Source organism: Anopheles stephensi, chromosome 2 (assembly GCF_013141755.1).
Source record: "Anopheles stephensi strain Indian chromosome 2, UCI_ANSTEP_V1.0, whole genome shotgun sequence".
In the NCBI taxonomy this organism is placed as follows: Eukaryota; Metazoa; Arthropoda; class Insecta; order Diptera; family Culicidae; genus Anopheles; species Anopheles stephensi.
Window position 1 is genome coordinate 54,667,178 of NC_050202.1, and position 13,353 is coordinate 54,680,530.

The following is a 13,353-nucleotide window of genomic DNA, read 5'->3' on the forward strand; positions in this document are numbered from 1 at the left end:
AGTAAGGACAAACCGCCAACATCAACCACTCACAACCAACTCTCACCTGTAAAATCAGTATACACAGGATCGACCCGGAACTTTCCTAGCTGAAACACTTCCTTCACACGCTGTGCCGGGGCTTGCAAATTTTCCCGCTGTACTACCACCGGCTCCTTCTCAGCTTTGGTTTCCTCGTCCGCTCGCTCACCATCATAGTCATCCGCACCGGTCGTTGTGGTCGTGGGCGGTGTCGTTGTTTCCGGCACCGGTACAAGTGCCTCGTGGAACATCTTCCTTATCTCGAGCGTATTAACGTCGCGCGTCAAGTCGGTCAGCTCGACAAAATAGTCCACCAACACGCTGCCCTTGTTGAAGCTATCGATGCGCACCTTCTTGTACCACTTGCTCAGGTTCTTCGCCTTGCTGTACACCTCGTTCAGTTCCGTTTCGACCTCGCGCGCCAACTTTTTCCATTCGGCCGTATTGTGGTCCAGCAGCTCCGGTACCCAGTTCACACCGTCCACGATGCGTATCGTGCCCGCCAGATCACACTCCGAGTGACAGAGACCTGGTTCCGTTGGTCTAGAAATGGAGCAGAAGGCGCAAGCCACCATATTAATTATAAATTCAAGCACAAGAACAAATATCAATAAAAGTCAATGATCCGCAGCTGGGTGAAGTATAGTTGGGCACGGTGACCTTGGCGTGTGCGACTCCAAGTGGTCGAAAATGCATCGCCACGCTCTCATAACTCGTAGCAATGCATACCGGCCAACGACCGGAACGGATCAGCGCTTGGGTTAGGATTGTGGAGCTAGCTTCAACTTACCTAGGCGTCGTGGTGGTGGTTGTAGTCGTCGTCGTTGTTGTCGTAGACGTGCTCGTGCTGCTCGATGAGGCCAGCAGCTTTTCGAGCAGTTCTTGCTGTTTCTGCTGCTCCAGCAACTTCTCGATCGAGAGTGGCGTAGTTGAGGGCGTTGGCCATCCGGTGAACTCGGTTGTCGCCCGTGTTGGTGGTCCCTTGCGGATGTGAATCTCCGGCACTCCCGGACCTTCCGCATGCAGTGGTTTGGCTGTGGTGGCACGAACTCCACCACCACCAATACCACCAGGCAGCGGCTTTTTCGCTCCCGGACGACTTGGGAACACTACCTTAAAGCCACTGCCAGCCGAAGCCGTTGCAACCGTACTCGGCGGTTCCTCGGGTTTGCTTGCATTGAAGCCCGGTGGAAGCAGTGCGGACGCATCCTTAAACTGGATCTTTTTCAACAAACTGTTCGGATCGATCACTTCCGCTTCGGGCTTGGCGTCCTCGTCGGCCGGTGGTTTGTAGCCGGGTGGAAGTAGCTTGCTTACGTCCTCGCTGAACACCACCTTCGGACGCTCGGATGTACCGTCCGCGGATGACTCTTTCGGAAGTTTGTAACCGGGTGGCAAAAATTTGCCAATATCATCCTTCACCGTTGAGGGTGCCGGTGTGGTCGGTTTCTTCGTAGTCTTGAACGTTTTGTAGCCCGGTGGCAGGAACTTGCTTACGTCGTCCTCGACCGATACTGGGAGGACCTTTGCTGCCGGTGTCGTAGCCTCTGATTTACTTTCCGGCTTGTAGCCTGGTGGCAGGAAAGCGCTCACATCGACCTTTTGCGCTTTCTTCAGCAGATCCAACGCGGGGTTGAGCTTCTCGTTCACCTTCACCTTGCTGATGAGCTCCTTAAGATTGTTCGTGTTCTTAATGTCCTCCTCGGTGCGGTTGAGCTTGTAATCTTTGGGCAGCAGTGAGCTTAGCTCCTGGATCGGTACATTGCTCTTGTACGAGCGGCTAATGTTGGCACTGCGGAATCGATTGCCCAACTCGGCCTTGGCCGACTCCACCTCCACCGGAGCGTCATTCACCGCCGCTGGTACCGTTTCACCGGGAGGATTAGGTTTTTTCAGCTTGAAACCCGCCTTTGCCTTATAATCCGGTGGCAGCAGAGCCGATATGTCATCGATCGTTTCAAACTTGATCTTCTTCACCAGGCTGTCGGTTGTCGTGGTCGGCTTAACGGTAGTGGTCAACCCCGGGCGTGGTTTCTTCGTCGTTGTTGCACGTGCATTCGCTTGGAACTTTCTGATCACGACCGGTGGCAGTGCCGTCGAGCTGGATGCTTTCTGATCTTCGGCGGTGGGATCCTTCAGCACAGGGAACTTACCGGCAAACAGCCCACTGGACAGTTCCGACTGCACACGATCTAACTTATCGATAATGCTCTCGGTAGACTGGGCGAGTAACGTTTTCTCCGTCGTCACCGAATCCACCTCGTCCGTCACCGCAATGACCGGTTCCTGTGGGGCAATCGTGGTGACGCCATCCGACTCTTCGCTGATGCCGCTTGCCGTGGTAACATCGATATCATCAGTTTCATTGCTTCCCTTCGATTCGAGCTCCGCCAACGGTTGCTTCTTCTCCTCCTGTTCAACCTGCGGGAACGGCAAGAATCTTGCCCCGGAAACACTGCGGCTCGTCTGCACCGATGCCACCACTACCCAGCTTTCCGTCGTAGCATTAGCGGCTGCATCCGCTTCACTCGAGCTCGCAACACGCTCCGTAGTTGAAAGGGTCGATTCGGTTGTGGACTCGGTGCGTGCTGTAGGTGCGACTGTTGATGGAGTACCCTCGGGTAGCGTTTCTTGCGTTCCCCCCGCGCTTGCCGGCAATTTCCCACCCAAACCATCCTCCCTCAAATCTTCGTCCGAAAACTGTAACATATCAGCAGCAGAATCATCCAGCGGTTCCGATACTCCAGCCGGTGGAACAGCCACTGTCTTAGCCGTTGGACGCAATGTGGTCGTGACGGGTTCTTCGTCCTCGTACACGTACTCATCGTCGTACAGCTTTTCCTGCTGTTCCGCACCCAGCTCAGCCGTACTGTTAATCTCTCGCTGCAAACCTACCGGCTCCTCGTCCTCCTCCTCCTCCTCCTCCTCGAACGTTTCCTCCGAACCACCGTTCGGTAGGTAGAAGTTGTCCGTCAGAATAACCGTATGGTCTTCAACGCCAACCGAATCTCCCGGCGCCGTTTCAGACTCGCGCACCGTATCGTAGTACTCGTTCTCGCTGATATTGTTCAACCGGCCGTCCGGATCTTCCAGCACCGATTTTCCGGCCCCGGCAGGGGATGTAGCGGAAACGCCCACGTTTGGTGCGAGTGCCGTGCCCGGGGCTGGCCTTTGTTCGTGCACTGCACTCGTCGGCACGATCGAGTTGTTCTTCGTCGCCGGCGTTACCGGTTGGAAGTCGTTAATTTCCTGCTGCTTGTCACCTTCACCGAACCCGGCCGATTCTTTCGACTCTTCGTAATCGTCGTAGTCGTAGATGACTTCGGCCGACTTGGCCGATCCGTTGTGCGTGATGTTGATGCTCGGTATGATCGGTTTCGCTGGCTGATGGATGAACCGTGACAGCACCGGCACCTTGGCCGTGGTCGTGGTGGTGGTTGTCGTGGTAGTGGTGGTCGTCTTTAGCTTGCTTGCACTCGGGAAGGCTCCACGCGTCGCGATGGCGCTGTTTGCGGTGGGCACACGCTTTGCTTCGAACGTTTGCCGGAAGGGATTTGGAGCTGGCGTTCTGTAACAGGGAGATAGTTTAAAATTAGATAAATTGTGTTTTAGCTTCTTATTTTAAAATTTTTCCTATGATTTCTTCTCCTATTGGCTCATGTTTTCTTCACCCCTAAAGCTACATATAAAGAACGCAAGCGAGATATCCAATTTAGCCGGAACATGTTGAATGCAATCGGGCTCCTAGCATCAAAGAATGCGTTGCGAATTCCTACCTTAACAAACTAACCATTTAATTACAGCCTATTCAGAACCATGTCCGATGATAGGCGAACCCCCTTTGAATGGCTATGCAAAACGATACGAAATTGATGATAACTGCTCGGTTAGGAAGCTTTACGTTCGTCGAAAAGCCTGTTTAGTTTAAATTTGCCACCCGGCGCACTGGCCAGCGTCGTTATCATCACTTGCGCGCAGGAATGCTACGGCCTTGTAAGGATCACCCTATCTCAGACGACGATGATACCCTTGCCTTGCAGCCAAATGAGGAGCTGTTCATGATCGCCTACTACGCGACCTGCACACCTACCTGCCACTGAATCGATTCCGCACGGCAACACTGTCCACCGTGGTAGTCCGCTCCGTTGGTGCCTCGGTCGTGGTCGTCGTCGTAGTCGGTATCGATCGATAGCGATTCGGGCGTGCCGTGGTACTACGACTGTTCTGCGTGCCACTGCTTCCTCCGAAGCGCCCGCTCGAGGTACCATTCTGGGCGGACTGCGATCGGCTGCCACTCGTCGGTGCACTATCGGTCGGTTTTGATCTAGAACTCGTGAAGCTGTTCCGCGTACCGGTGGACGCTGACGATGGGCTGCGTGGTAGCTGCTGCCGTTGCTGGGATGCTGCCTGATAGGCCGCGGCACGAGTCGGTGGTTGCTGCTGATCTTCGCTCGCGAATGGTCGGGCACGGTTCGAGATGTACGATAGCTGACGATCGCGCACGGACGTCGATTCGGCCGGGGAGGATGGGGCCGGTGCTGGGGGTGGTGGACGCTGTAAAATAGAACCCAAACCAAAAAGAAAAAACGAACCAGAACGTTAGTGCTACAATCGTATCTGGCATCGGCATGGCTTTGGGTAGCGTTCCCTTTAGGCCAACAGCTATGCGGTGGTGGTTCTTCTAAGAGGAAAACCGTCGCGTACGTGCTCTTGGTCGCATTCTCAACACATACAACGGCCAACCAAGGAACTCCACTGCATCATGTGCCGCCGGAGCTTGACACTGTGCCGGAAAAATCGTGATAACCACCTAACCGTAAAAAACCGCTCATAAAGATTGTCCCATTGTCCCCACGCCGGTGCTTATGCTGTGTGCACCGTTTCTCCGATTGGCCTCGTTAGTGGAGAGCATTAGCGGCAGCTGTAACCGATTTGACCGTGAGCTTTAACCGAGACAAAACCAAGAATGGTCCACATTCTCACGAGCGAGCGATCACTATCGGCAATCGGGATTCGATACCGTTGCCCGGTGACGTCATCGGGAGTGTTGGGTGTGTAATGGGGCCAAAGTTTACTGACAGGCGCATTCCAAAAATCGCAGCTGTTCTCAAACATTGTCCTTCAGGCTGTACGACTTCATTCATCGCCAAACTGCTCACAAAATTAGTTTGGACATTGTTTTTCGGTCAACAGTTTCAGGGTTGACCGATCGCGTGCACCGTTTTGATTTATGTCGTGCTCGTACGGTGTGGAAGTGGTAGGCCAAATTTTGTGGAGCGAGGGAAATGATTTCCGCCGCCATTCACGCCCAAACTTGAATCACGCCCTGCTGTTCGGGGTTGCGTACGGGAGCTTTTTTTTTCATCTTCCAGCAAACCATTTTGGCACTCCCGTGAACCAGTTTCAATGCACACAAGTCGCTCAACATTGCGTCGATAGGCACGTTCTGTGCCTCTACATAATCTGTACCTTTCGCTTTTTTTTCCTCGAACCGGGAGGTTAAGTGCCATTTTTAACTGATGTCCTTCATGCTACACGCAGAGGGACAGAGGACACTCACATCAATCAAATACAAATCATAAGCTCGTTTATGCTGCATTGGTCGATCGGGTAGCTGGAAGGCATATCAGTGTGAAGTACTTTTGGGCAGAGAACCCCCCCATACTTCCAGTCTTGAGCTACTAACGAACCCTACGCTTTCATTTATTTCCGCTTTGTCAGACCGTACTGCATGGCACGCATTGTCGCTGGTGGCCACCGTGTTGCGTAACGCTCCCGAAAGCTTTTCTCAGTTCCAAGTAAAGTCTGGTCGGGTTGGTATTACCTTTCCCTTACGGCAGTCCAGCCACTTTCCATTGCAGTGCACGAATCGTGACGGTACGATTTACGGCGCGTAGGAGCACGACGATCGACAAATTGTGAATGGTGGTCACAATTATCTGTACCACTAATTTGCGGCTGTTTGCTTATTTGAGCTACTTTGGACAAACTCCTGCCAAACACCAAAGGCGGAACGGATTTACGGAAATGGTTTCTAACAAATAGGGAAACAGAGAACCTTCCACACACACACTATACCCATAATGAAATAGATTTATTGCGGCTTTAACTCAATCAAAAGCAATCCATTCTTAACTGGAATGCCACCAGACAACCCGACTGCGTGCGCCCCCTGTTCCATGTAAATTGAAAGATCATTCGCGATTATTACAAAAACAAACGATCGCAGCCCGCGACATTTTATGGCACCACTGCTGCGTCTAGCGAAGTGTGCCTTGGCGCAATAAACATCCACCTTACTGTCCTTCTTCAGCTGTGCGAGCTGTTTGCGCCCGCGATTCGCATCAGCTGAGCCTAGGCTGAGTCATAGTTGGCGGGCTGGTAAAGAACCGACCGAGAACAAAGTATCCTTCTTTGAAACCGGTGACAATCGTGGGGATGTACTTTTACTTCAGCGGCTCCAGTCGATGAACTACCACAAATGGACAAAACCAATAAAAACCCGTGTTGCTGCCCTGCTGCCGAGAGGCCGATCGACCAAACGGCTGAAGTTGATATTTTACCCCGAGTGGAGCAATAAACTGGCGGCGTTCTGGTCACTTTGTGTCGCGCCCACGATCATACGAACGGTGTACGGTTAGTTTCAGGGCTCGATCATACCGCATTCGTGTTTTTTTTTTCGTTTGGTCAAGATGTCAAAATTATTAATGATCACCAGGGAAGAACAATCTACCTGGACTTTACTTTGCATAACATTTCTTCACTCCAGCTCAGCTAGGAAACCGAGGAGAAGTGTTTGCCTGCAAGCATACAGTTCTTGCGATCTATAATTAACTGCCGTACGCCATAGACTTCCCCTTAGTTCGATGTGCCCAACAATCCAATTCTGGAGCGACGAGGGCGTTTCTTTTTCTTTTTCTCCCCCTCCCAAAGTTAACTTTACCAATTGACACACCGACGTTGACGCAACTATTCGTGCGCGATGATTAAGAGTCCGTCGGCTGCTCACGAGCATCGACCCGAGCAATAGAGCCTGGCCACATCCTGGCGCAACGGACACCTCATTACGGTCCCAAAACAACGTGTGCATGTCACCAGTGGGGCGAAACTAGGCCAGCTAACAGGAATCTCCCCGTGCGTCTGGGTTCCAATTTAGAGCAAATTCCATTCCATCAAGCAAACCGTACCGTTTTCCGGGGCGAAGGCGTGCCAGTCAACCACCGAAAAAGCGTCTACTCAATCTCAATCTCAATTGCAGCTTGTGTTTCGAAACACACTCTTACCGAAAAATCGTTAGCAGTACAAAGGAATCGAAACTTCTGCTGGAGAACCGAAATGAAACTAACCTGTCGAAATCCGACCGTCTAGCGGTGTCGAGATGACATTGATAGACACGATTTCAACGCGCGCACGTCTCGCGTACGGGCACGGCCGACATCTCGTTACTATGCAAAGCACCAGTGCGGTACGTATTACATTCTTCTCAAGTCTTTCACTCTGCAAAGTGCACACCGGTAACAGTGTGATCGTGCTGAACGCTTGTGTAATCGACCCCTCCCCCTTGGTAGGTGAGCGCGTGAAATTGGCATAGCTCGTGGGAATTTAGCCATTACGCTGAAAGAAAGCAGGACATTAACATTCTTGAATGTTTGGCGAGGTTTCAAAGGTGCTTTCTTTGCATGGAGGGTTAGTAACAAAGAACTCATGAGAACATAAGTTTACCAAGCGGACGTGATCATACTGCTTGAATGTTACGTTTATGATTTATTGTTGGCAAACCGATTGAATAAACAGTGCAAAAACCTTCGGCAGGTGAAACAGCTTGGTAAACACGATCAATATCGGCAACACCCTTAGTCCGTGAACTTATCGATGAACTCATCACGATAGCCTTCTAAAGGAAGGGCTTCCAGGGGACGAAGAAAACAACTTCACCAACACTGAGTTGCTTAATCAGCGGCAGGGTGGAAAGTTAGGCCACCGAAAGTACACCGGTCCGGTACAAATTTGGCAACGTAAGCACCGAGCCGCGGTTGAAGGAAGTGACGAAGTTGCACCGTAAACTAATCGGTCTCGGTTCAATGAAGGCCAGACGTGTACCGAAAACCCGATCGATCGAGCTTTTGCATTTGTGGCAACGGTGGCCCTATAGGTTCCACTTGGCTGGAAGTGGGTGCAAATGGTTGTTCGCAACCGTAATCGTGTGTCTGTTGGAGCCGTGGCTGTTCCTTCCTTTTACTAACGCTCCTTGTAATCTACTTATGTGGCTTTGGAGGAACTGTCTGGAAACTAGATTATATCTGTAAGTTTAAATAGATTAGCTTCGATTTTGCTGCTACATAAACACACAAGTACAAAGAATAACCTTTTATACTACACTATACACACATTATACAGAAATATAAAACATTCTCAAAATACACACAGATAATATCCCTTTTTCCAAGTGCCTGTTCCCACTCCCCATAACCCGGTGCGCAAATCAACCCACACAACCTCCGGGACCCAACGCTTACCTGGGGCGTTTCGGTGGTGGACAACTCCGCGAACCCACCGGCACCGGACGAGCTGCTGCTGAACGGACTTTTGCGCTGCGAGCTGCTGCTCGCTAGCTGACGGTTCGTCGCCGGGAAGTTCCGACTGGCCGTGAGTCCATTGGAGAAGAAGTCACTCCTCGGTGGACTGCGCGAGTACTGGAAGCCGGCGTTCGAGGACGGTGTGGCGGAAAAGGGTCGTGGTGATATTTCGAAAATATCCGCACTCCGTGGGGTCTGTACAGTGAAGGCAGGCGGCCAAAGGGGATACGAGGACAGGACGGGACAATGGTGGTGGAGAGGTGATGGAGGTAAGCGCGTTCCGCAGGTTTTTTTTTCGTTTATGAAACAGGATCAAAAGGATAAATAACGCACACACGCAGAAACAAAAAAAACAAAACACAACAGCAATATATGAAAGAGAGGGAGAGAGAGAGAGATAACACACAAACACAGAAATATAAAGTATGGAGAAAAAAGTTACTAACACTACATAGGGTTTAAGAAGGATAAAAGGATTTTCAGCATAAGTATAAATAAATACAGCGGAATACTACTCAAACAAACAAGCTAATTTAGCGCTAACATTTCCATGCAAAATTAAAATAAAATAATTTACATTATCCATGTACGACACACACAAACGAAGTAGCTTACCGTTGGTTTAAGTCTCAGTTCAAAAAGATGTCATTTAAAATCTCAAATTACTAAGTTAACTCGTTAATGCATCTTCTTATCTTGCCGATCTGCACACGATCATGCTAAGCAAAGAATAGCTTACACGACTTAAAAATGCCACGTAGTTGAACATTTATAAGTCCTTACTACAAAGGAACGGACGGGATTTGATCCCCAATTCTGCCGTGTGAAGACCAGCGCCATTATTGCCTCGGCCATGGCACCACCCACTATAAGTGTTGCTTAATTGTAGAATATTTCCCATGTATTACGCATTTTGTAGTTGGTAAATAAGGCTTGTGTAGCTATTTAATTTATATAACTTGATCGAATCAAGGTACCAATCTGAATTAAGATTTTAAACTAAAAGTAATATTTCGCTGTACAATGCCGTGTGTTGACCACTTCCCGACCTAATCAATTATGTCGCTCCATACAGCGGCGACGTATGGAACAGTTAGTCATCAAAACTGTGTGCGCTTTGAAAACAACAGCTTCAAGTGGCCTTACACTTCAGGCCAGCGTGCGTAGGCCCACAATCGAATCAGGCCACCGGCTCGGACACCTATATGGAAAGCATGGCACCGTTCTGTTCACAGTGGCGACCGAAACCGAAAAATGTACCACTGGACAGACCTCCTACCTGTGCGGAATATCAATCACCTCCGTGTGTAATATTCTGTGCCCGGGGACTGTACTGGTGCTTGACCCACTTGTGGCCCATGCGATGTGTGCTTGCATGTTTTACCGACTAGTTTCACTCACAGCCCCTTCTTTTTTGGTGTAACGAGTCCGATCAATTCTGCTCATACAACGTATTGTTGCGATCGATTGTTAATTACTTTCTAGCCTTTCTCATCCCATTTAAACCCCCAAAAGACCCAAATCTCAACCCTTAAACAAATGTGAAAAAATGACTGTGTGTACGTTGGGACAAAGCTATAAAACTCGCTAGAAACATTCTGCGCAACAGAAAGCTACACCTCAACCGACTCGGCAACTCGTTGGGTGCGAAACAATGCAGTCATTATGCTGCAGGGATGGGTGTGAATTGCAGGCAAACAACAGCGAAAAAAGCGATCACCAACTGCAGATATGATTTGGCGTCACCAGCGTCACCTCTTGCGGTAGAACCAATCCGAAAGCAGAGGGGCGTGTGAAGAGATGCTGGGAAAAGCTGCCAGCTCAAGCGTTGAATGAGGCTCGTTTACAAATGAAGACGATAATGAAGATGATGGACGGATCGGAGGCATTCATCTGATCGCTATCGACGGCTCGTTGGGAAACTTAACATCAACCGGTCCATCACAGATATTCGCAACGGTGCCGATGGGAGAGTGGGAAAGGATTGGCAGGTCCAAAATGCAGCTGCCTAACAAACAAAAAAGCACACACGAGCGCAACTAATAGACACATTTATTCAAATTCGTAGCGCAACTTAATCAACGATCAGCGGCAGCATACACGCTCATTAGAATGTGCTATGTTTGGCAATAAATCTACACATCTTTAGATTCTCCCACGGATTAAGCTACTCGACGCCCGATTGACGCGTCCACCAGCCAATTAACTTTAATCACAAACTGTTAACGCTACTTAATTGATTGAGACCTAACGTGCAGCTCATTATTGAACGGTTTTTCGTGCCAATCTGCAAACATTTCCTGGTACGGTGGAACGAAGCATTGAAGTGAAGTGCATCGAAGCTAGCGATCACTGGTACAAGATTGGGTCGGGTTAGTCTAGCGAGCATTGCAGATCGCTGCACATTCCATCTCCCTGTGCCAGTGCAATTATTCCTAACCTTACCGGAATGCGTATGCAAAATAATTGAAGCTCCAGCACAGCAAGCTGGATCGCGTCGTAGGAGGAGCGTTGTCGATCGAAAGGCGCCAACTTGAGTGATTGTGTAGCGCCCGCGGGCCCACTTGCCGGACAGGGTGCGTCCTAATTGAGCATACGGGGCGAAACGAATCGTTTAGGTAGATTCGATACGTGGTTCCTCGCTTCCAATTTACGTGGCAGACTTTGGCGAGTGGCCATCTTGAGGGTAAAAAGGAGGCCTAGACCTCTTTGTCAACAGACTTCTTGGTGGAAGGAGGATTCTTGATCACATCTCTAACCGCGGTACGAAAACACAAAACGATCTGCCCCGCATCCAAACCTCGATGCGTGCGTGCAATTGCGGCAAGATCGGTCCAATTGCTGCACTCTTCCTGTCGCTCGCTCGCTCGCGTCGGAAACGAACCGTACCGGACCGGATTGAACACGTCCAAAGCTCGCTGTCCTTGAAATGGCCATCGACAAACGTATCGAACTGCCGGGGTTTGTTCGTACATTCTACAAAGCCGGTGAATGTTCGTTCGGTCCTCTCGCCACCGTGCGGAAGGGTGGATCGACACACCCCACTCGAAAACGTACCACGACCGTAAAAGTAAAAACCGTCAGCCGGACGTTGGGACAACAAGTTGTCGGCCCACAAAACCCACATGCACAACGCCCGGGCCCGGGCAGCAGCGAACACTACAGCCCCGCACATCCGCCTCGCAATGATTTTAATCGATCGAAGTCGCAAAGTTCGCAGGCCTAATGTGAAGTGGTGGTCTGGGCAGAAAACGGGCTGGGTGCAGCAGTTGCGCACTTCTGGGGCATGAAATATGCTTCGCCCGACACCTATGCTGTGTGAAGTGTTTTTTGTTGTAGTTACGGTGGCTCAAGGACGCAAGGCCCTGATTGCAGCTCAGTTATAGTGAACCCTGCCAGAGGTGGCCTCAGCATCACTCATTTAAGAGATTCTTTTTGTGTGTTTGCTTCTTATTGTCATCGGGTTGGCCGCCCGACAAAAGCCCAGCACTAAAATTGCGCACCATTTTATGGCCGTGGCAGTTGATTGTTTTGGGGAGTGTACAGGAAGGCAAGGAATTATGTTTCCCGTTTGCTATACGGCAACCAGATTAACATTGCGCATGTATAATGGGCGATAAAGTATTAATAAACACAAAGCAGAGAAAACAAGCAGGAACACATAACTTTAATTGAAATGATCAATAGCAGCGAGGTATCGGAGTGGTTTGTTACTTTATCGCCTCCAATCTCGGCAGGAGTTGTCGGGTTGCATGGCTTTTATTCAGGTCAGGCACGCTCGCATAAAACAGGTTCGATAATGAAATTTATGAGGAATTATAAAAATTCCTTATTAATGCTTTTCTTCTGCCATTTATTTTAAGGAGATAATTGATTATCAGAATTATTTTCAGGTTTTTAAACAGCGATACAAAAATTTGGTTTAAGAGAATCATAACTAACCTAAAATAGTGATCCTTAAGAGCTCAGTCGATGTGTTTTGCAATCTCTAGTAAAGACTCTAATTTTTCAGCCACCATCAATCAAAACAACAAGTTTCCGGCTTAAGCTATCTTAGAGAACCCACAACTGATCCCTAAACAAAACCCGGTGTCATGCAGTCAGTTCATAAAAAGAGGCCAGCAAGAAGTCCTCCGGTATTAGAAACTGTTGTTAACCACCGATTAAGTCAAAAAGTCCATTAAAATCGTCCAATCGGTTGCTAAATGACAACAGCTTCCAGCTTGTTCGTTTGCCGATTCGCATTCCTTCCCAGCACCAGCACCCAACCCCAAAAAAGGCTCTAAGACGGTTGGTACATTCCGGCCGAGCCCGTCAAGCTACGATATCCCCTTCCCGAAGCACTCGAAGTCGACTAGCAATTGGCGTAGAAGTGACTGCAGCACTGCTGGGCCCCTAATTGTACTAGACCCGCGAGGCCCGTTCGGTGTGCCCTACCCCACCGAACACTCTAGTCAGAGGCTTGGTCCCTTGGCAGCTTGGCGCTGTTCCACTCGAATTTCATAATCTAGATCGCATTCCTGCATTCGGATGCCGTCAGCCGGGTGCGAGAACAAGCGACTCCGCTCGCCGTGCAGAATATCTGGACCGGGTGGTGGGAGCAACTCCAACCATTGCTGGGAGCGAAGGGAATGGCACCAAGCGCTGATCGATACGACTGCCCGAGTTGCGGCCTGTCGCTTGTCGGAAATGGCACGATCTTGTACGGTAAGTAATAAATTAATCGACTCCACAGTGTTTGCCGCTAGTAGAGGGA

General features: G+C 49.9%; 1 protein-coding gene across 2 annotated transcripts in view; it reads right to left on the minus strand.

The window, feature by feature from the left end:
- Positions 1 to 13,353, minus strand: part of LOC118502792 (mucin-19) — a 45,929-nt gene that overhangs the window by 1,060 nt on the left and 31,516 nt on the right. The window contains exons 3-6 of one of the 2 annotated variants that reach the window (XM_036035392.1): positions 8,538 to 8,792; positions 4,112 to 4,575; positions 812 to 3,589; positions 47 to 564 (exon numbers count right to left, since the gene is read on the minus strand). In XM_036035392.1, the coding sequence (XP_035891285.1) occupies positions 47 to 564; positions 812 to 3,589; positions 4,112 to 4,575; positions 8,538 to 8,792 (4,015 nt within the window). The remainder of the gene's footprint in view (positions 1 to 46; positions 565 to 811; positions 3,590 to 4,111; positions 4,576 to 8,537; positions 8,793 to 13,353) is intronic. The other variant, XM_036035394.1, reaches the window with a different exon arrangement.